The 21,882-nt window shown below is 40.1% G+C and overlaps 1 protein-coding gene across 2 annotated transcripts; it reads left to right on the top strand.

Moving 5' to 3' along the window:
* Positions 1-732: 732 nt before the first annotated feature.
* On the top strand, positions 733-18,683 carry LOC123054170 (NPC intracellular cholesterol transporter 1). 2 transcript variants are annotated; one of them, XM_044477878.1, is made up of 39 exons: positions 733-1,033; positions 2,830-2,882; positions 3,060-3,159; positions 3,345-3,452; positions 4,185-4,301; positions 4,455-4,605; positions 5,648-5,895; positions 6,749-6,928; positions 7,075-7,130; positions 7,216-7,333; positions 8,179-8,262; positions 8,471-8,563; positions 8,637-8,738; positions 8,886-8,951; positions 9,125-9,220; positions 9,304-9,411; positions 10,080-10,193; positions 10,285-10,371; positions 10,890-11,018; positions 11,511-11,709; positions 11,789-11,929; positions 12,053-12,096; positions 12,235-12,318; positions 12,709-12,777; positions 12,870-12,946; positions 13,392-13,461; positions 13,700-13,849; positions 14,056-14,127; positions 14,324-14,468; positions 14,684-14,748; positions 14,836-14,901; positions 15,492-15,585; positions 16,423-16,459; positions 16,554-16,611; positions 17,072-17,182; positions 17,586-17,653; positions 17,961-18,027; positions 18,119-18,187; positions 18,279-18,683. In XM_044477878.1, exons 1-39 carry the CDS (start codon positions 959-961, stop codon positions 18,363-18,365), a joined length of 3,858 nt encoding a protein of 1,285 aa, XP_044333813.1. In that variant the 5' UTR covers positions 733-958; the 3' UTR covers positions 18,366-18,683. The 2 variants fall into 2 exon arrangements, 1 of the variants encoding a protein (XP_044333813.1); XR_006426062.1 differs by lacking the exons at positions 16,554-16,611; positions 17,072-17,182; positions 17,586-17,653; ... (1 more) ...; positions 18,119-18,187; positions 18,279-18,683 and having other exon boundaries at positions 15,492-15,849; positions 16,035-16,437.
* The last annotated feature ends 3,199 nt before the right edge of the window (positions 18,684-21,882 follow it).

Below are 21,882 nucleotides of genomic sequence, written 5' to 3' on the forward strand. Positions count from 1 at the left end.
CGGTTGACCGGCTGAGGAGGTCGGCGGCGGCTTGCAGGAGCGCGGGCGACGACCGGGGGCGGGGTGGATCTGGGGGAAGTGCACAGGAGGAGGAGAAGGGAGGAGCGGCGGTGCTGTTTTTCTCGATATCGGGAGAGAAAGAAGTATCGGGGCCCAAAAATTAGAGAGCTGCCAGCGGAATCTGAGAAGGCGGTTGTTTCCCTTGTGCGGGCATACGAACACCAGAGTTTTCGTTCGCCAGAAATATGTTTTCTTGTTTAAGAAACACGGACGGATTTATCTGGGACGCCGGAGCGTGCGCCCCATACCCAGCAGCCAGCAGTGCCGTGAACAGCGGGTTGAATGGCAGGGCAAACAGGGAAGACAAGCATGGCAGCGGCTAGGAGAAGGACATGACAGGCTTCACAGTTAACCAGTGTGCGCGTGTAGCTTTCCTAATTTTGACGTGACAGAATTATCTGAGTTATTACCAGCACTACTACTACTTTGATTGCTCGGATGGTTTGCCAGCCTCGCCCACCAACAAATCCGCCAGCTATCGTCGCTCTTACGAGCGGTCCCACCGTATCTTCTGCAACCACACGACCAACGAACTGCTGGGCCTTATGCCCACTGACACGCGGGCCCAACTTCACCACCGCGCTCCCCGAAAAAAACATGTGGCGAGATCCAAAGCCCTCACCAGGAAGGAAAACGAGAGGAGCTGGCCGCAAATTCCCTTGGCATTGGCATGAGGTGGCACCCGCCACCGCGCTGCGCAGCTGATCGGCAGCTCAGCTCTCGCCTCTCGGCGTTATAAAACCCCGGTCGTGCGGTTCGCCACAAAAACAAGTCCAATCTCCTCCCCCAGCGGCGCTGGACCGTGTCCGCCCTTCGTCTCCCACCTCCCTCCGTTTTCGGCATTCCGTGCTCCCGCTGGCGAGGGATCGAGTGGGGAGGGGAGGGAACCCGTGAGGAGATGGGCCTCGTCGGACGCCGGCGGGGCGTCCCCGGCGGCGCCGTCGTCTTCGCCACCGCGGTGGCCCTGCTGCAGGTGGGGTCTCCCCCTCTCTCTCCTTCTTAGCGGGTGCTGCGCGGGGTCGTCGTTGCGGCCGCCGCCGCCTTTCCGAGGGGCCAGCCGTCTTAGGGTGGGGGTTGCTCGCTGTGCCTCGTGTTTTGGACCATTTTGGTTCGGTTTTGGTCCTGCTTCTGGGGTTAAGCACTGCGGCTTCCGGCCTATCCCTGTGTGGACTTGCTAATTTCGTCCCGTCCATGGCGTCACTAGTGCGGAAGTTTCTACTACTAATATCACTCGTGGTTTTTTTTTTGTTTCGCTAAAATTAGGGAGGTGCGATTTTCGTCCGTAATTGGACTGCGTTTGTTTTTTCTCGTACACGTAATGGGTTGTGCTTGGAATTGGATATTACCCCCCCCCTCAAATTTACTGCGTATTTTGGTTTACCTCTGCTTTGTCGTTAGCCCGAGCCTCCCCCTGCGATACTGATTTTGGGATTCGGGAGGGTTGGGAGCATATCGGGTTGGAAATCTGCTGCAACACTACTAGTTTCTGACATGCGAGGTGCGTTTGGATTGGAGGTCTGTAACCACGCGGCCTCGACTTATTGGTGCCTGAGTGGTTGTTTCTGCTTCCGCTACTGCGTTGGAGAGAGGTCAATTTAGCCCAGTTTTGTTTATCCCGAGTTGATTGTGTTCGATGGGGTGGTTGCTTCTCTGTCCGGGGTTTCGTTTCTCGGTTTCATAGTTTGTCTCGAACTGTGTGCTATCTCCGTGACCGTGTAGATTGGGTTGGGTTGTACAGGATTAAATATGCCGCACTTCCCCGAATTTCAGAACATTTACGGATTTTGATTCGAAATGTGCTCTTTGTATACCGTTATGATTATAATTGGGTCGGATGACCCTCTTTTGAACAAATTGCAAACGGTTTTCTCTGAATTCCAACCATGTGGAGTTGCCTGTGTCTCCTCTCCAAGTTACCGGATGTTTTATGGTTCACTTTTGGTTGACAGCTGGTAGGTCAACCCAGCTGAATTTTATGGCTCACTGTTTTGCTATTTTTCCTAGCCCAGCCCAGCTGAATTTTCACAGGCATTTCAAACATGACATTTTCCTCTAGAACCTCAGATTGTATTTATGTTGCTGCAGCTCACTCTATGTTATTTTATCTGTATTAGAGGCTTAACTGTTGAATTATCTTTCTCTGTTCTAATTTTGTTTGTTAGATGTCATCTGGGTGTTGCTGTACAGGACGGATGAAAAATTCATGCTGTAATAATCCTTAGTCGCACTAACTGTTTTGGCGGTTTCACATGAAACTTTGATTAATGTTTCGACACTTATAGTGGTTGTATAGGTGGCCAGAACATACCAGATTCGTGCCAACTTCTCAGATGTTGCTAGATTCTTGTCTTTGTAGCATCTACATCACCTGCCTAGGTGCTCAAAGGTGTTGTCTTCATTTTATATATTTGAAGCCACCGGATAAAATTGCGGTCATGTTGCTCCCTAGAGGACTAATAGAATAACAGGATATGTAAGAAGCCCATTCTACAAATGTAGTGTGGTGTTCATGCATGTGGATTTGGTTGCACTTTGATGTGACTCATGTATTGTATGGTTAACATGGTTTGTCCATAGTGTGATAACCTTACAACCTTGTTTTTCATTCCACAATAACAGGATATGTAAGAAGCCCATTCTACAAATGTTGTTTGGTGTTCATGCATGTGGATTTGGTTGCACTTTGATGTGACTCATGTATTGTATGGTTAACATGGTTTGTCCATAGTGTGATAACCTTACAACCTTGTTTTTCATTCCATGATGCAGATAGTTTTTCTTGTACATCCCACAAGCGCACAGCAATCGAATGGTGCACCAAGGTAATTTATCAGGGCAACATGTTCAATTAAGATGAGCATTTGTTAGATCACTAAAGAACACAATAGGTCCTGAAATAGGCTACTATTTTTGATATACTTAAAATACTTTGCCGCTTAATGAGGTATTTTGTACTCATGGAGCCCTTGGTGCTAATTTTGCTGTGTTTGCTTCCTTAGGGTAGTACCTGCAGAAGGGTACTGTTCCATGTATGGAATTTGTGCAAATCGAAGTGATGGAAAAGTCTTAAACTGTGTGAATGCAACAAAAGCTGTTAAGGTGACAATGGAACCCTTCTCTTTAATTTGAATATGACAGAGCAGGACAGATAGTATCCGGTTATCTTGCAGTATTGATTTTAATTCAGACAGCATAATACTCTGCCCATCTTATTTTCGCATAAGATTGCATTATTTCACCGTTGTGGTCTACTACTATATCAAGTTCTGTTATTGCTTTTCCAGCCAGATACTTTGTTTTCCACAAGGATCCAGAGTCTGTGCCCCACTATTACTGGTGATGTCTGTTGTACAGTTGATCAGTTCGACACATTACACCAACAAGTCCAACAGGTAATTGTCCTGACTGCTTTGAAAAGAATATGGACTGTTCATTTAAACTATCATATCAGTGTGGTCGCATCACATCTTTATTTTAGAGACTAACTGTTTCACACTGGGAAATTTGTTAATAAAGCTTAGCAAAATGGTTTTGCCATTGTATTCATATTAACCTGCATTGATTTGTTCAAACAATGTTTTGCTGAACTTGTGACCAGCAAGCAGTGAACCTGCTGAATACTTTGAGACATGCTGCTCTTGTTTTAGGATGATTTTCGTATCTACTTAATAGATTATTTCTGCTTGTTCATCCTGGACTTTTTTGGAAAGCAGTTTTTTGTCGACTTGTAGCCTCATGCAGCAAATTTCTAGTTGTTGATTATTTCTTGTCCCTGATATTTGTTGTGTTATTCCTCCTGTACTTCCTAGTATGTTGTAACACAGTTAAGTGGCTACATGTGAGTTCTTTATTCCCTGTTGCATGCAAATTACAGATTTGTGTTCTAAAAGAAAATTTTACAGATGCATTTCCGTCATATTCATAGACCCTGTTCGTCGCTATTCTATTGTGGCCAATTTGGTACATACTATATTTTAAGGTTATTTTTCTAAGTTGACCAACTTGATTCTTTTTCGCATGTCAAATGATGTAACCTGTTCTTGGTAATCTCTATTCTAAATGTCTATGTTCAATCAAAAGAAAGTTCATTTGGTGGTAAAAGGCTAACTCCAACAATTCTGCAGGCTGTCCCATTTCTTGTTGGATGCCCAGCTTGCTTGAGGAATTTCTTGAATCTCTTTTGTGAAATGTCTTGTTCCCCAAACCAAAGCCTCTTCATTAACGTGACTTCAGCAAAACAGGTCTGAATTCTCTCAGCTTATCACGACAACAGTATTTTATTGTGTTTCCTTATGGTCACCCCCACACATTTTAACATGCCAAAATGAAATATTCATATATAATTCTCATGTTTAATCGAAATAACAAGCTACACTGTTCTGCACCTTTTTCAGGTTGATAACATTACAACTGTTGATGGTATAGATTACTACATAACAAGCAACTATGGTGAAGAGTTATACAACTCTTGTAAGGAAGTTAAGTTTGGCACTCTGAACACACGCGCAATGGATTTTCTTGGTGGAGGTGCTAAAACTTACAAAGGTATTAGGCTAAATCATTGTAGTGAACTTATCAATGGTGTGATTGGATAAATGCCATTACAAGTTATAATTTGAGCAATGCTACTGCAATCACTGGACACTGAAAATAACACTAAATTTTATAAAATGCTAATACCCTCAATGTTTTGCTACAAGACCTAAATACCCCCAGCTTTCCTCCTCTCAATCATCAGTGACCAAAATTGTTGACTGTGAAGTGGTGGATTTTGTTGAGTTCTGAGCACCATGGTTTGGTCCCTCCTAGTGCTACTTGATGCTCCCTATGATCAGATTTATCCATGTTATATGCCATGTGTCACATTAGGCTCAACACTGACGAGTGACGACAACCAGGACGTGACGAGGAGGCACGGCATCAGAAGCATCCCTAGGATCATCGTCCTTGAAGATGGGGAAAGGAAAGAAACAATGATTTGAGCTGTCTCATTTGCCACCTTGGCCATGACTCTGGAGTGATTTATGGAGGCTGGCAGCCTAAAGCTTGCATACCAGATTTGCTAGCATCCCTCCTAGAATTAAGATTCTTGTAGGCAGGCTAAAGGGCTAAACTAGCGTTGCTTTCCCTGATTGTGAAGTTAAACTCTGATTGCCAAGTCACTTGCAATGCTTTGATAATTTAGACAAAGAAGATGACACGATTTGGTCTAAAGATTAGTAGCATGTAGAGGGTAGTAACCTTTTAGGAAGCTTTGATGCATTTCTTTGAGAAACTCTATTTGGTGTTATTAATTATTATTCTTGGCTTCTTGCACCCTGGATGTGCTTGTGAACTAGTTTCTGCAGTTGGTAATTTTAAGGTTTGGTAGTGATAGCCTGATAATAAACTATGTATATTTGTTTCCTGCATTTGGACTTGGCACTATTAATTATTATTATTGCAATCTGGATATGGTTTGAGTTAGTTTTTTCAGTCGATAATTTTAACCGTGGTAATGACATGCTGATAATACATGGTAATTTGCATGCATCCGTTCTTTGCAGTATATCATTATAATTATTGACGTCTACACTTGCTACTGCAGAGTGGTTTGCATTTCTTGGGCGTCAGGCAAATCCTAATGAGCCTGGGTCACCTTATTTGATAACATACCGACCTGATTTGAGTGATTCATCTGGGGTGAAGCCGCTAAATACTACAGTTTATTCTTGTGGAGATCCATCTTTGGGCTGCTCATGTGGCGATTGTCCTTCTTCTTCAGTTTGCATGGGATCCTTGTTGCCTCAGTCGAAGACTGAAACTTCCTGTTCAGTCAAAATGGGTTCTCTAAAGGTAGCAGCTATTTATCTACATTTATGAAAAAATGCACGGCTAATACCATGCATTTTCTGTTACCTCCAGTTGTACTTGTGCACATTCAAGCGGTCTCCAAAGGCATGACCTCTAGTTTTTATTGGACTATATTGATTAAACCCAACCAAATTTATATTGTAAAATTACTATCCGATAAAAAAATTAACCAAATTATTTTCAAGTAACTAATCTAGTTATTTACAAAAATAATGTTAGTTCTAATGTCAAAAGTTTGACTTCATTGTTCATCTTGTGGCAATTGGCAGAGTTTGCAGTGCTACTGCCCTAGTAAATAACCAAAACTTTGCATGAATGATAGATGAGGACTATGGCTTCCCTTGTTAATTGGCACATCACATGTCAGGTGGTCCTCCTTGTATCAAGCCAGTTGTGTAACATACTCATGTGGTACTAATTCTTTAAAAAGTGATACTACTATTACAGAGAAATTGGCACAGAACATGTGTTGTAGTAGTGATGATACGGGGTAGATGTGTCGGTGTGGATACCTGCACAATTTGCTTGTGGGAAGTATTAATAACCTTCAACTCTAGCAATCAAATGATTTACTATATCTTGAAAAAAATATAACCATCATCGTAGGTGCTAAATACCTTAGTTTGTCCATGTACCTTGTGTAGAACTTGACCCTTTTCTTGTTTCTCATACAACTTAAAAGCTTACTGCAGCCTTGAACTTTAAACTAGAGTATACGAATCCAAAATTTGGCAGCATAACAACATTTTAGGGCATATGTTATGAAGGTTCATCTTTTCCATGTCGAGTATTTTCATTATTTTGTATCCTGAACTCTTATCATTTGATTACACAGGCCGAATGCTTGGACTTCTCACTAGTGGTTGTGTACATTGTATTTTTGTGCGCAATTTTATTGTGGGGCCTATTATACAGAACACGAGGAAGAACGGGCTTCCCCTCACAAACAAAACCACCAAAGAATGCTGATGATAAGTCAAACAACAATGGCAATGTTCCTGAAAACTCTGCTCAGGTTCTTTTCTGCCAAATCATTTTTGAGAGCCAGAGCTTGCTTGCTTACTTAGAGTACTTGTCTTTGGTTCCTTCTAGCATTTTTCTCTAGTGTTCATCATTTTTAATATGAAGCTGCTACGGTCTAATAATTTCTCTTTATATCAGGTGCCCAAAGCTGCATCATCTTCTATTGTCCAAACTTACATGTCAACCTTCTTTAGGTTGGACTCGGTCTCCAGTTATATTCAGATAAACTATATATTATTAGTATTTAGGCTTCATGTTAATCTGTTGAAAGTATCGCAGGAGGCATGGAGTTTTTGTTACTAGACACCCGCTTCTTGTGTTATGTGCATCCTTACTTGTCCCTATCCTATTATGCATTGGTCTTATCCGTTTCAAGGTGGAAACACGACCGGAAAAGGTACTCAATTTATCATCGTATGATAGCTACAATTCTTCTACCGTTTCTGAAATTCTGATAATTGTATATAATGGGGGAATTTGAATTGTTATGAGACTGACAAATATAGTTAACATTTTGTCTGTCTGTATTTACGAGTAATTACTTTAATATAAGTTTGACAAGGCAATAGTATTCTCTTACAACTCACAAAAATTATTAGGTCTGAAGCATGGAAAAAAATGGAAATCCATTGACAGTTTTGATTGATTACGCGGAAATGTTCATTAAAATAAAATCACAGTAAATAAAAAGGAAATACATTGCTGTACATTTTATAAAATTTCAATTTTACTGTTGGCTATGCTTTTTCTTGAATCAATTTGGACTTTTATGGTGTTCTGTGTCCTTTATGCTTATGGTCATTTTCAGATAACTTTATCATTTTACCTTCCAAAAAGGACGTTAAAGTTCTTAATCCTGTGAACATTAGTGGGCAAAGGTCATAAACATGTATTTTTTAATACTTGTGAAAAATATGTGTCAGCAAAATAGAAACACGGAGATCAAATCTGTCAATAAACATGCTCACAATGGATTACCTTTGAGTCTGTAACTACGATTTTTGTGTAACTTGTGGTCATTTATATAAATAAATTTAGTATTTGAGATTGCTCCTTTTTTTGTGTGGGGATGATTGCTACCCTTTATGAGTGTTTTTTAAAAGAAGTCGGAAAAGTGACAACCATCTGGTCCAGGGGATGAATTAACACCATTTGGAACTCAAAAGTTTTTGGCGTGTATTTACCAGGACTGTGAATAAATACATTTCAGAGATTTCTGAGTTGATTGTTTTCTTTTTGCAGCTTTGGGTTAGCCCTGGAAGTCAGACTGCCTATGAAAAGCAATATTTTGACAGTCATCTTGCACCATTTTATAGGATTGAGCAGGTCTTTTCAACTCTCATGGCTTTGTTTTTGTTCAACTAGATGAACACTTGTTACAGATTGTATACCGACTTTGTTCCTGCATATTAACATGTTTGCTGTGTTGATCTTAACTTCTTGTCTATCTTTCTTTGTTGGGTTTTACGTTTGAAGGCTTTGAAGGCGACTATTGCAATGAGTAATATTTGGTTAATTACTGTTTTGACTGCAGCTTGTATTAGCCACTTCCGCATCTGACCAGCTTGAAGCTCCCACAATAGTAAATGATAACAATTTCAAATTGCTATTTCAGATTCAGAAAAAGGTATGGAATCCAGTCATGTAAATTTCGCACTGCAACTGCTTATTGATTCTAATGTCATTTTTTAATTGCAAAGATTGATGATCTACGTGCCAATTATTCTGGATCGACAGTATCCCTTGCTGATATCTGCCTAAAGCCACTCAGTACAGATTGTGCTACCCAAAGTGTTTTGCAGGTGATGATTTTGTATTGTCTAGTCTGTACTCTGTATATGGAACTAACTTGTTCTCTCTAGAATCTATATAATCCTTTTCTATCATTATATTTTGTTCCGTATGCGTACTTCTGAGCAATCATATTAAAATGGTGGTATCTGTTGCAGTATTTCCAGCTGGATCCTAAAAAGCATGATGATTTAGGTATAGATCATGCTAAATTTTGCTTTGAGGTAAATATCCACAGTTGAAATCTCTTTTCCTATGGACAATTTCCTTTTTTTTGTTGCAACGCAGACCTTCGTAAACTATTGATGAATTCATGCTGAACAATGAATATTGTGATACTAGCTAGGTTTGTCAGCTAGTTGTATCTAAACACTAAACAATATCTGCTGTATTGCAGCATTACAGTTCTGAAGAGACATGTTTGAGCACTTTTCAATCACCTATTGACCCTAGTACAATATTAGGTGGTTTTCCAGGTAGCAATTTCACCGAGGTAAAATGCTATGCTTTTTTTGGCCAAAAACAATATTTTACTGATTATCCCACCTCTCTTACTAACTTCCTATTACTTCACAGGCTTCTGCATTTGTAATAACATATCCAGTGAACAACAAGGTTGAGACAACAGGACAAGAGAATGCAAAGGCTATGGCTTGGGAAAGGGCATATATTAATCTTGTTAAGGTTTGGAACTCTCACCTTCTGAGCTTATGTGCTCAACAAGCAGTTTACAGTAGAATTTTACCGTCAATTGATACATGCTCTATATAAGTTCATTCTCTAACATTTACTTTTAAGAAGTCCCACGACATATTTGAATACTTCCACACAACACCTCCTTAAGGAATGAACGAATAAATCTCGTTTGAGGATAGTAAAGTAAACTATGCAGAGAAAGTTGCTCCAATGAAGAATCCGGTAGATAAGATTGACTATGCATTGCCCTACATCCTGAGGAAATACGCAATGGGAAGCAACTTTGATAATGCGGATTAAGAGTGTTCAGATTCATATTCCAGGAGATTTAGTAGAAGCATTATTGTTTCCGTTCTTTTCTCCTGTAATATAGTGAGCCGACTCACGTTGAAGCCCGAGATGCCTGAATCTAGCAAAAGGTCATTTCATGTATGCTAATGCCATTTGCATGCACAGTATAGTGATTAATATTGTATGAAGTTAACTCTTTCATGTTTGGATTAAAGCCTTTAGCACTTAATTTCTAGCTAGAGTTTCTACCTACAGTGTTTTTGTAGCTTTTGGTTTAACTTCAGAAGAAGGTGCATACTCTAGCGGTTTATATATTTCACTTGAGCCAGGAATTACATCTGATGACTTTTGAGAGTTTTTTGCAGGAAGAAATACTGCCGATGGTACTAGCACAGAACCTTACATTATCCTTTTCATCCGAGAGCTCTATCAAAGATGAATTAAACAGAGAGAGTACAGCTGACGCAATTACAATAGTGGTAAATATATGTGAAAATCTTTTCCATTTTGTAGTATATCCTGTTTGCCTACATGTTGTGATTTTTATTTGTGCCATTTGATTGATATCAGATAAGCTATATTGTGATGTTTGCGTACATATCATTCACACTTGGAGACCGTCCTTCTCGTTTGTGGGCATTATTTGTCTCATCAAAGGTATGAATATGATAATCAATGATGGGAAAATATTTTTATTTTCCACTCCTCCGCCTAAAAAATACTTTAATTGAGTTAGTGGCAAGTTCATATGTTTGAAATTCAGGAGTGGTATAATACAATTTTGTCCCATGATTAATTGTTTCGATCTACTCGGAGTATCTTGTTCCTTATGATTGCATTTTTGTGAGTTATCTAAAGACCAGTTCTCATATATTCATGTTTGCTGACCATACATTTAGTAAATATAAACAGTGCAGTGGTCGGCAGTACTGCTGTTGGGACGACATATTTTAATTGTGGCCGATATTGAAATCACATAATTATAGAAGTGGGAGATGTCAAATTTGACATCTTCTATTCTGGGACGGAACTAGAAATTTGTCTTTTGGATCTATAATAGTTTGATCTCAAGTTTCCTTCTGAAGAGCTAATTTATTTACCAGATCTCGAAATGGAGTATTTAATTATGTCAAACATGTGTTGCATTATGTTTCATTTGATGAGATAAATTGCAGGTGCTGCTTGGCTTATCTGGCGTTGTCCTAGTGATGCTTTCAGTTTTAGGATCAATGGGATTCTTTAGTGCTGTTGGAGTGAAGTCAACTCTAATCATAATGGAAGTAATTCCTTTTCTTGTGCTGGCTGTAAGTCTTCTGCCTCTAGTAGCACAATAGTGTGACTGTTTTTCTCTTCATCAATCCAATGCACCTTTCCAGTATTTCTTTGTTTTGCTGCATTAAAAGAAAGAAAAACCATTATGCATTTGCGCTCTACACATTTGAATTGGAACATAGCTTCTTCGTGCTGATTATTGTATTATCTCTTCTGAAAATTGATTTCCATGAACCATTATCACATTAATTCGTTGTTGAAAACTTGATGTTTAGTATTTGTGTAATTTATTTTAACCACGCTTCCTACATAGGTGAACCCAGTTGATGTCTATGTTGCATTGCCTGCCATTGAGTTTGTTATCTGTTTTTAGGAAATATTTTCTTGGGCATTTACCATATCTTTTTAAGAGGAATTGACGATTTATTCATATTGCTACTTCATTTGATCGGTACTTTGTTCAAAAGATACACATTCTTATCATTCTGCCACTAGATGAAACTGATGGATGTGATTGTGGCTAGGTCGGTGTGGACAACATGTGTATCCTTGTGCATGCTGTCAAGCGACAACCAGATGGGATAGTGTTGGAAGAACGTATAAGTAATGCATTGGTGGAAGTTGGGCCATCCATTACGTTAGCCAGTTTGGCTGAAGTTTTAGCTTTTTCTGTCAGTGCAATCAATCCAATGCCTGCCACCAGAGCATTTTCCATGTTTGCCGGTTGGTTTCTTTACGTTTCCTTGATTGTATCTATAATTGGCACTTCCTTTTGGGGTTTCCAATCCACTATCTTGTGCAGCAATGGCAGTTCTTCTGGATTTCGTTCTCCAAGTGACAGCCTTCGTAGCCCTTATTGTATATGATTTTAGGAGGGCAGAAGATGGCAGGATTGATTGTGTTCCTTGTGCAAGACTTAAATCGAGCACTGTTGCTGGTGACAGTAAGTGTCTAAATAAAATTCCACGTTTGCTTTGCTAAAAGGAAGATTAGTTATAGCAGTAAATGCTTGTTCATTGTGGCTCATTTGTAATTGTTTCCCTTTCTAATGTATTCAAAAATTAAGATGGTGGCCACCAGCGGCTTCACTTTGTTGCACGCTATATGAAGGTAAACACTACATATTTTACCAGAGTTAAGCTTGTTCTTATGTTAAAGTTAAGCTCATGTTTTAAACCATGTTTAAGTTTTTCACAATTTTCTTTTATGTTCATTCATAACTTATAGTTTTTTTTTGTTTTCATATAGGATGTTCATGGGCCAATCCTCGGTTACCGACCAGTGAAGTTTATTGTGATTGCTGTATTTGTTGGATTAGCATTTGCAAGCATTGTAAGTCCTCACATGTTCTGCATGCACATTGCACAGCATCATGATTAATATCTGTTCCTCCTATTAGCTTCACTACCAACAGCTTTATATCTGGTGAAATATGAGTGTGCTATCTACTTGCCAAGTCTATTTTTTCATTGAAATTCTCTGATGGATCATCAACTTATTATTCTGTCTGTATTTCTGATAAATCTTGCTGACCATCAATATGGAGCAATTCACTACAGTGTGGTGATGTTTGTTCTTGTCTGGTTTCATGTTGCAAATCTAGTGGTTAACTACCACAGATTTGGGAAAAACTACTACATGAGACAGAACCACTTACATTTTCTTGACTTTGAGTATGGGCATGTGTGGTTAACAAAATTGTGTTTCTTTTGTCCTAACTAGGCAATGTCAACTAGACTACAACCAGGATTGGAGCAGAAAATCGTTCTTCCACGAGATTCTTATTTACAGGTTCAAACTATCACTTGCATTTTCTGTAGCTTAAGCCTTAATTGTTTCTCTTTGTATTTCTTTTAGAATCATGCTCATTATAATGTTTACAGGGTTACTTTGACGACCTTGAGAAGTATATGAAAGTTGGTCCGCCACTGTATTTTGTTGTGAAGAACTTCAATTACAGGTAACTAGAAGTAAAATAGTTCTACACATTTTTTCTGCATGTTTGAAGAAGCATGATTATACAATGGAAACAAACAAACATGGCTGAATATTCCTTGTCATATCGTTGACCCGTTGTGCTTTCTTACTGTTATCCACTACATTCTTGTCTTTAGATTGTTCTGGATATGTCAAAAGTTGAAAACCAAGTCTCATGTTTCTACATGAGTTGTTACTGTTGCAGTGTTGCCTTTTGAAAGAGCCAATTTTGTTGAGCTCTTCTGAGTTGCATGCTTAACTCAAATAATTATTCAAAAGTTGAAAACCAAGTTTCTCATGTTTCTGCATTGGCTGCTACTGTTGCAGTGATGCCTTTAGAAAGAGGCGATTTTGTAGAGTTCTTCTGAGTTGCATGCCTAACTGAAATAAACAACAATTTGATTTCTGATGTGTTGCACTGTTTCCAGCTCTGCATCGGAAAATACTAATCAGATATGTTCCATCAACCAGTGTAATTCAAACTCTCTTCTGAATGAGGTATACAATTGTTTGTCTCTTGACTAATTTTTTCCGCAGTAATACTCAGTATGAAATGATTGATTGATTTGCTAGTTTAATTTAGTTGCAGAATACATTTTAAAGGCGAGCTTTGTTACTGTAAAGCTACCGGCTCCTGATGCAACTTAACCGATGTGATTTTGATAATCATGTATAGATGTTCATCATATGTTGATAACACTGCCCTCCATTTAACATGGTGGTTGCTACCTTGCAGATAGCAAGACAATCTTTATCTCCCGAAACAAGTTACATAGCAAAACCTGCTGCCTCATGGCTTGATGACTTCCTAATATGGATGTCTCCCGAAGCATTTGGATGCTGTCGAAAATTTGTTAATGGAAATTATTGCCCTCCAGATGATCAGGTTCAGAACTTTTCCCTGAACCCCCTTTATGGTTGCAGCACATTCATACTATATTTGTATTAGCTGGAAAAAAAGCAATTTCTTCTGAAGCAATGGACACATCCCTCTCTGGGAGAAACAAAAACGCTCAATTTGAGTCCTGAGAAAATATGAACTGGTTGTATGTTAGCATATTTGCTAATGTCACTTGAATTTCTACTTTGCAGCCTCCTTGCTGTCAACTTGATCAAGATTCAGGTTCATGCAGTTCAAATGGAGCGTGCAATAATTGTACAACGGTATTACTATCTACTATCTTTCAGTTGTGATAGTCCTTTTAGCGTCTTAATCAATTTCAGAGAGCTGCATTTGCACTGCTGTGCCCTATTATGTGTAGTGTGAAATAGTATATTCCAACCACAGTTTACATATCAATAGATACATGTTAAGTAGAAGTGATTTACTTCTGATCTACTAGTTATGCTTTTGTCTCAGTGTTTCCTACATTCGGACTTACACAATGGGCGTCCATCCACAACACAATTTAGAGAGAAACTTCCATGGTTTCTGGATGCACTGCCATCAAGTGACTGTTCTAAAGGGGGAAAAGGAGCTTATTCTACAAGTTTGGACCACAGTGGTATGTGGTGTATGCCAATTATGTACCATCTCAATATTTGATCATGCTAGAGAACATGCCAAAGAAATATCATATATTTATAAATGTGAATCATTTTAATCAGTTGAGATATATAGTATTATTTTTGCATTAAACGTGCTTGCATTTTGACCGACTGAAATTATAATACTATTAATTATCCACTGATATATTTGGCAACCCTGTTTGTTTGTCAGGTTATGAAAATGGCATTATACAAGCATCAGCGTTCCGTACGTACCATACTCCCCTTAATAAACAGGTATGGATTAGCATGCCGCCCATCATAATTATCACCATTTTCCTTTCCAACATGGTAAAGTTTAAGTAATATTGATATTTTTTGTAGACTGACTATGTTAACTCATTGAGAGCTGCTCGGGACTTCAGCTCTCAAATGTCCAAAGATTTACAGGTAATTTGCCTGCATCCATTCTTTAGATGATGATGATATTAAAGGACGTTTTAAAAATACTGACCCAAATATACTGAAGTTATTGCCGTGAAAACATACACACAAAAAACGATTTGCTGTGTTTCACTCTTAATTATAATTACACATATTAATAGGAACCATGGAATTTCCCTGTTGGCGAAGGTTTAATAGATCGTTACTGTCCATATGGTTCTAGCAGTGTTCTAGGATTATTAGAAGGACTAGCCAGTACATCCTGAATTTTTGATTATTTGGGCCTTTATTGAACACATTATCCCCAGATGCTGACGTAAATATTAGCAGCCACTAGCTATTCAAAGACACACAAGTACTCCCTCCGTTCCAAAATAGATGACTCAACTTTGTACTAACTTTATAGTACAAAGTTGAGTCATCTATTTTGGAACGGAGGGAGTATGTGTGAATTTTGTATTTGTAGCTAAGCTTTATGGCATAATAACTACTCCACTATATGTTTCACTCTATATTTCATACTGATTATTGTTAGCTTTCGCTTTGAATGCTATTGCTTGGATATATCTTGTAACAGTCTATACATCTTTGTGCAGATGGAAATTTTCCCATATTCAGTGTTCCATATATTTTTTGAGCAATACCTCAGCGTATGGAAGACAGCCATCATGAATATATGTGTTTGCCTTGGTTAGTTACTTATTGCATTTGCAGTTTTTCAGATTATTTGCATATTCTTATGATATAGTTCTCGCGGATCTCATTTTCTCTGAAATTTTTGCTTTGGTATCAGATAGAAGTAACTTATTTCTCTCTCCTAGTATGAATGCACAGTATAGACATCCCTGCTAAACCAGCTTATTTTGATGTGTTCTCAAGAATTGCCTCACCACAGTGCGCTGAAGAACCAAAAGTTTGACGTATCACTGTCGGCTGTTGAACTGGTCTAATTAGGGGGTGTTTGGTTCAGGGACTTTTTAGTCCCAGAGACTAGAAAAAGTCCCTAAAAAGTCCCTAGGAACCAAACGGGAGGGACTTTTTCTACTGGGACTAGAAAAAGACTCTACTAGAGAGTCTTTTTTGATTAGTCCCTGGGACTAGAAAAAGTCCTAGGACTTCTGAACCAAACACCCCCTTAGTTGGTTCTGGTATTAGCGACCATACCATTTTGACATAAGTTAGGGATAAGAGTTTGAATTAGGAGTGATTGGATGAGTTTCAATCAGGAAATGTTGGCTCAACTTGGTCCACTTGAGTTGTAACCCCTCAATATAAGGGGATGGTTCCATTCAATGAAGGTCTAGCAAGAAGTTCTCTCTATTCCCTTTCCTTGCGCATTGCTGCTCTACCGACACTAATTTCACGAAAGCTGGCTAGTAACTATGGTCTAGTGCTGGGACCACCTGACAATCATAACTACAACCATAACAAATATAATCATGATAAACATAATTAAATATTTTTGTTGTAATGTCTGTACCTTAATTTGAGATTTGACACAGTTCATTCTTATGCAAAAATTAACAGGTGCAGTATTTGTTGTTTGTTTCGTAGTCACCAGCAGGTCAGCAACTCCTTTCAGAAACTTAGCACTAACTATTTTCTGTTACTCTTCGAGTCGGTAGATTGTGATAATTTGTTACCTCTGTCCATTTCAGTTTGTGGGCTTCAGCAATCATTTTGATTGTTCTGGCCATGATAGTCTTGGATCTGATGGTATGTTTGTCTCTCTCCTGTCCAATATGTACTACTACTTCTGATTATGTATTTCAATTCATAGCAACTGATGGCTCTAATGGATATTGGATAGAACTTAGCTATGTTTTAAATACAAGTGGTTGCAGAGTAGAACTGTGGTGACTTCATGTCAACAATTAGCTAAAATATATAGGATTTGTTCAACTGTTGGTGAAAGCAGTTGGCTTAATTAGCTATGCATTATGTATTGGTACTATATTGTAGAATAATTGTGACAAATAAGAAACACCCATAAATCAAAAGATGGTTTCACATTACCTTGGTACAGTATTATTGGCATATGTGATTGAGTTTGCAAATGTAAAGCTATTCTGTATTTTCTAGTTTCTACAGTAGTTCTAGAATTCAAGTTTCAATGCTAAATTATTTAATTGTTATTTTCATTATCAAGATTTGACATCTTTCAAACTTTTGGCAGGGAGTGATGGCTGTCCTTGGAATTCAGCTCAATGCAATTTCTATTGTAAACCTTGTTATGTCGATAGGAATTGCTGTTGAATTCTGTGTTCATATCACACATGCCTTTATGGTAGGTGCATTGTACATTTGGAAATGCCATTTCGAAATCTTCCAGTTTAGCTGAGTCCTGTGGTAATTAGAATGTTGGCCATAATAAACTTGAAAAACATTTAAATTTGTTCTTCCTGTCACTTGAAACTTTTATCATCTGCTATCAGTGATTTAGCAGTTTACTTTGAAATGTGAAAGTAGTTTGATTCTCTATACGGTCTGCATGACATTAGAGTAACTAAAAAACAAAGAGCAACAATAACAAACCAGTTGGCTGACACCCAAACCCATCCCAAATGAAGGACCATGGAAATAAGTTCTGATGTGTTTCTACTTTTCAATGGTATAATTTCTTCATGTTTATCTTGTCCCTTTTTTCCATATCATGCCTGAACCCTTCATATTCACCTTTTAATTTACAGATAGGCATCGGGGATAGAGAAAACCGTGTAAGGCAGGCTCTATCGACGATGGGTGCTTCTGTATTCAGGTTAGCCTCATTACTGTTCACATTATTGGGACAATGTTACGTTGGGTAAAGAGATAGTAATATCAATTGAATAAGTCGCTTGCAGCTTGTCCTAGATTGTCCGAGATGTATGTGAGTAAGCATATACGTGCCTTAGTGAGTGTTACATATAAACAGTTCACAATTTTATTTCGCATAAGAAAGTTTTCCAGTGTTGCGGATAAATTCATGGCAGTCCAGTTGCAGTTTTTTGCCATATGTCTGAATCTGCTTGTGGTGTTTATAATTTTATTATATCTTATTCTGACCCACTGTCTTGAATTTTCAGTGGAATTACCTTGACCAAACTTGTAGGAGTTATTGTCCTACGTTTTGCAAAATCTGAAGTTTTTGTGGTACATCATACATCTTAGCCCACACTTCTTAGTTCTGTATCCCTATTGGAGTTTAGCTTGAATCACCTTTGTTTAATCCGAATGGCTGCAGGTGTATTACTTCCAAATGTACCTGGCACTCGTCCTCATTGGCTTTCTGCATGGGCTTATCTTCCTACCGGTTAGCATTTTAATTACCTATCGTCTCTTAATTGTCTCCAGGTATTTGCATAAGGAGCTTAGCTGAGCCCTATAATTGATGAATGTTTCAGGTTGTGTTGAGTCTGTGTGGCCCTCCTCAAAAAACCATGAAGCGGATCGAACAAAGTCAGACTCCGCCTTCAAATGAGCAAACTTGATAACTACATAATATTCGGGGATTTTACAAAGCATTTCAGTGTACATATCCATCTGTTACCCGTGGCTGAAGGAACTGTGAGGGTTTAGATCATTTATAGAGGCGGAGTAATCTCTATAGAAAGATAGGCTGTACATTAGTTAAGTTTACTGAGCTAGTACTAGTTTAGTCGATATTGCCGCGAGGAGAAGGAAGCGTGAGAGATGTTCGTAGACCAGTGTAGTAGCTTGTGTTTCTAGTGTCAGCTACTACTGCCAGTTCCATGGTTTCTGGTTTGTATTTGTTTCATGCGAGAAACCAATGTCATGTTTGGTGCCAATCAGCTACGGTTTGATCGCTTGAGTTGCTTTATTCCAGCCATAATGTGCTTGCGTGTACAAGAAGCGCGCAGAGCATAGCAATCGAGGCTCGATTGAGAAATGTTCCACCAAATGGCATGTGTGGTCAGCTATCTCAAGTTGAGTTGAGTATTTGAAGGAGAAAGGTTCCTATTTCAAAATTAACGATTCCAAGATTTTTTATGGCGCAGGGAATAACTCTAATTTGCAGGAACAAACAAAAAATGTAACTTTTTCTACATGTATTGATGAACAATACTGTAGCAAAGCTGACCGTCAGGTTGAGAACTGACGAGAAATAATTTGTGCTGGTGATTCACGTCAGCATTTCCTTTCGCGAGATCTTCTGCCATGATATCGACCTGTGAGCCTCTGTTAATACCGATCTGTGAGCCTCTGTCCATCCTGCATTACAGATGTGTCAGATCGATGCCAAATAGCTAGCCAAAGGCTCAAGCATCACTGGTTTTTCAAATCAGCCGGTCCATGCTGGTGGCAATTAGTCAAATTCGACAGGTGCACTGCAGCAGTGTCTGCCTGCCACATTCATTCACTGGTACATATCATTTTGTATTATCATCCCTATACAGACCTGCAAGTGCAACCCTAATCCAAGCCTAACGACCCCCCTCCCCAGCCTGCCCTCCTTGTAGACAATGTTACTCCTAGTCCATGTCAGATTCTCCAGGTTGTTTTTAGCGGTATTCTAACGATTCGAAAAAAAAAATATCAATGGTCTCGTGGCCCAAGCTTTGTTTTACTGATTCAAGGAAAGTGTTATATTTCTCTCTTTTTTAGGTTGAGAAGTGTTATATTCCCCTTGGTTCTTCCAACAAAAAATTAGTTCACAAGCAATATTTCACCCTTTTTTTGCAGAGGAAGCAATATTTCACTTTTGTCGAAGTACAAGCATGCTAAAACTTTATTACAGGTTTGCTTTGGTTGTAGGCGCCTGCACTGCCCACGTGCGTAGAGCGACGGTTCCCAGAGGCGAAAAAACAGGCGACGCGAGCGGGCCGTCGCCGCCTGTCTCCCCCGCCTCTGGTGGCCTCTTGGCGCCGAGAGGTGGGGGAGACCATTGTCGACCGCGCGGCCGTTGTAGATAGGGTTGTTAGGGTAGTTTCTCCAAGCATTGGTGCTCGAATGGGGACGACGCCGATGAGGTGGAATAAATTCCTCCAGCCTACTCTTCGTCGCGGTGGCGCTTGCTCTGGCGACGCTGCGGAGCTAGGGAGACGGGGTACCACCGGGCTGGAGGTGCCGGTTGCGCAGTGGCAGTGTATTAGAGTCTGCGGCATCTGGATCGGTGATTCCAGATCTGCTCGTTGCAGGCGATCAGTGGTTGTGCTGATGTGGTGGGCGCGGTGGCTGGTGATGCTGCTCCTCGTCGACGTAGGTTAATGGATGTGGCAGATCCAAGGTGAGAGGAGCACGTGGAATGTCCCCCACTGATGCACCGGAACCCGACACTGGTTCCCGTCCACTGGGACGGGATCTATATGCGTCTCACAAAGCCTTTGTGGTGATGGTGCTCCTGCCCTTGCTTCTTGGTCGGCGACTCTCCTTTGCTCCGGCGACGGCAGATATTTCGGCGGTCCGTTGAAGGTTGAGGATGAACAGGGACCCAAGGATTTTTATGCGATTTTGGTGTTTGTTTGGGTGCTCTCTGTGATATGGTGGGACATCTGTACTGGTTGTACTTGTGATGTATGTTTGTGTGTTTGTACTCGTATTTGTATGGATCTTGCTTGTAGTTGAATGGATACGAGTGATTTTTTCAAAAAAAGAGGTTTGCTTTGGTTGTTCATGTGCAATTTATTAGCACAAAACCGAACGACTCAAACGTATGTTAAACCCTTTTTTTTACCATCTCATGCAGGAGCCCAAAAGACGAGTGGCAAAAATGATCATAATAATAATAAAAAATATTGCACATTTTATTGCGGGGTTACTGCACTAGTTAAAACAAAAACAAAATGTATGAAACAAATTAAATCATGTGCAACATCCAAGATATTGGTCGCGGGAGGAAATATGGAGATAATGATGGTGGGTATTTAAAAAGGTTATCTTTTTTTTTGAGTAGGAAAACGGTTATGCTAGGGTTTCCTACCCAGGGCGATCAGTGGGAGACTGCCCCACCGCCCCCGCCGCCGGGCGCCGCCCCGGCCAAGTGTGGCCCTTCGTCCGTGCCCCAGCCCAGGCTGGGTACCGGACCTGCAGCGGTAACGTCCACCCTGCGATCGCGTGACTCCCAGGGTCCCGTTGATCCCGCCGTGGCCAAGTCGGATACAACTTCGTGGAGTTCTAGAACCGTACGACAGGAAGGATTAGGGTTTCCTAAACCATGCCGCAAGGAAAGACCGAACCCAATCCCTTTAAATCCTAAGGGAGTGATGCAACAACTTCTGAAGCCTCGTGAGCCGCCAGATCGATCTTCTCACGCCGTTGCGCTGTTGCCGTCAAACTGTCCCTTCGGTGAGATGTCGATGCCGTCCGCGCGCACTGCGGGCAAGGAATTGCTGGCGACCGAGGTGAATCCAGTGGTGGGTGGGGGCGAATATGGGGCTCCCTCCGCTGATGCTACCCGCCCGAAGCCTACTAGTGGGGGATCCGAGGCCGCTGTGGCAATGAACCCGCGCGTGAAGGACCTCACCCTTTGGGAACAGATGCTAGCTGAGCAGATGAAACAAATGTCAGGCAGTGATGGTGGTAAGCTGGGCATGCAAAACGCTACAGGAGGAATTAGTGGGGGCGACCACACTCACTAGCCATAATGGGTAGTAACATAGAGTAGTAACATGCCCATGTTATTACTCTATGTTACTACCTCTATAGTGGGGAGTAACATATGTGTGGTAACATGCAACACTTCATTTATTAGGCTATAGACTCATCTTGCCTTGATATGTGTGATGTTACTCATATTAGTAGTAACTAGCTATGTTACCACATGCTTCTCTTTCTTCATTTATTTCTTGCCACATCATCTATTTTATCTAGATATATGTGATGTTACTACCTATGTTACTCCCACTGTGGGTAGTCTAACCAGTACACAGGGCGCTCACGTCCCAACAGTTCGGACATTATATCGGTGTTGCGTGATCTGTCTAATGAGGTGACTCTCAGGCTAGTCATAGTGGGGAGTAACTTAGACTAGTGTCATGCATATGACAC

The sequence above is a fragment of the Triticum aestivum genome, chromosome 2D (assembly GCF_018294505.1).
Source record: "Triticum aestivum cultivar Chinese Spring chromosome 2D, IWGSC CS RefSeq v2.1, whole genome shotgun sequence".
NCBI lineage: Eukaryota > Viridiplantae > Streptophyta > Magnoliopsida > Poales > Poaceae > Triticum > Triticum aestivum.

Excerpts from the sequence above, each read along its gene's own strand:
- LOC123054170 (XM_044477878.1), top strand. The coding sequence starts at position 959 with ATGGGCCTCGTCGGACGCCGGCGGGGCGTCCCCGGCGGCGCCGTCGTC. Across the intron at positions 14,469-14,683 it reads TACAAGTTTGGACCACAGTG|GTTATGAAAATGGCATTATA; the intron begins GTATGTGGTGTA and ends TTTGTTTGTCAG. Across the intron at positions 14,749-14,835 it reads ATACTCCCCTTAATAAACAG|ACTGACTATGTTAACTCATT; the intron begins GTATGGATTAGC and ends TATTTTTTGTAG.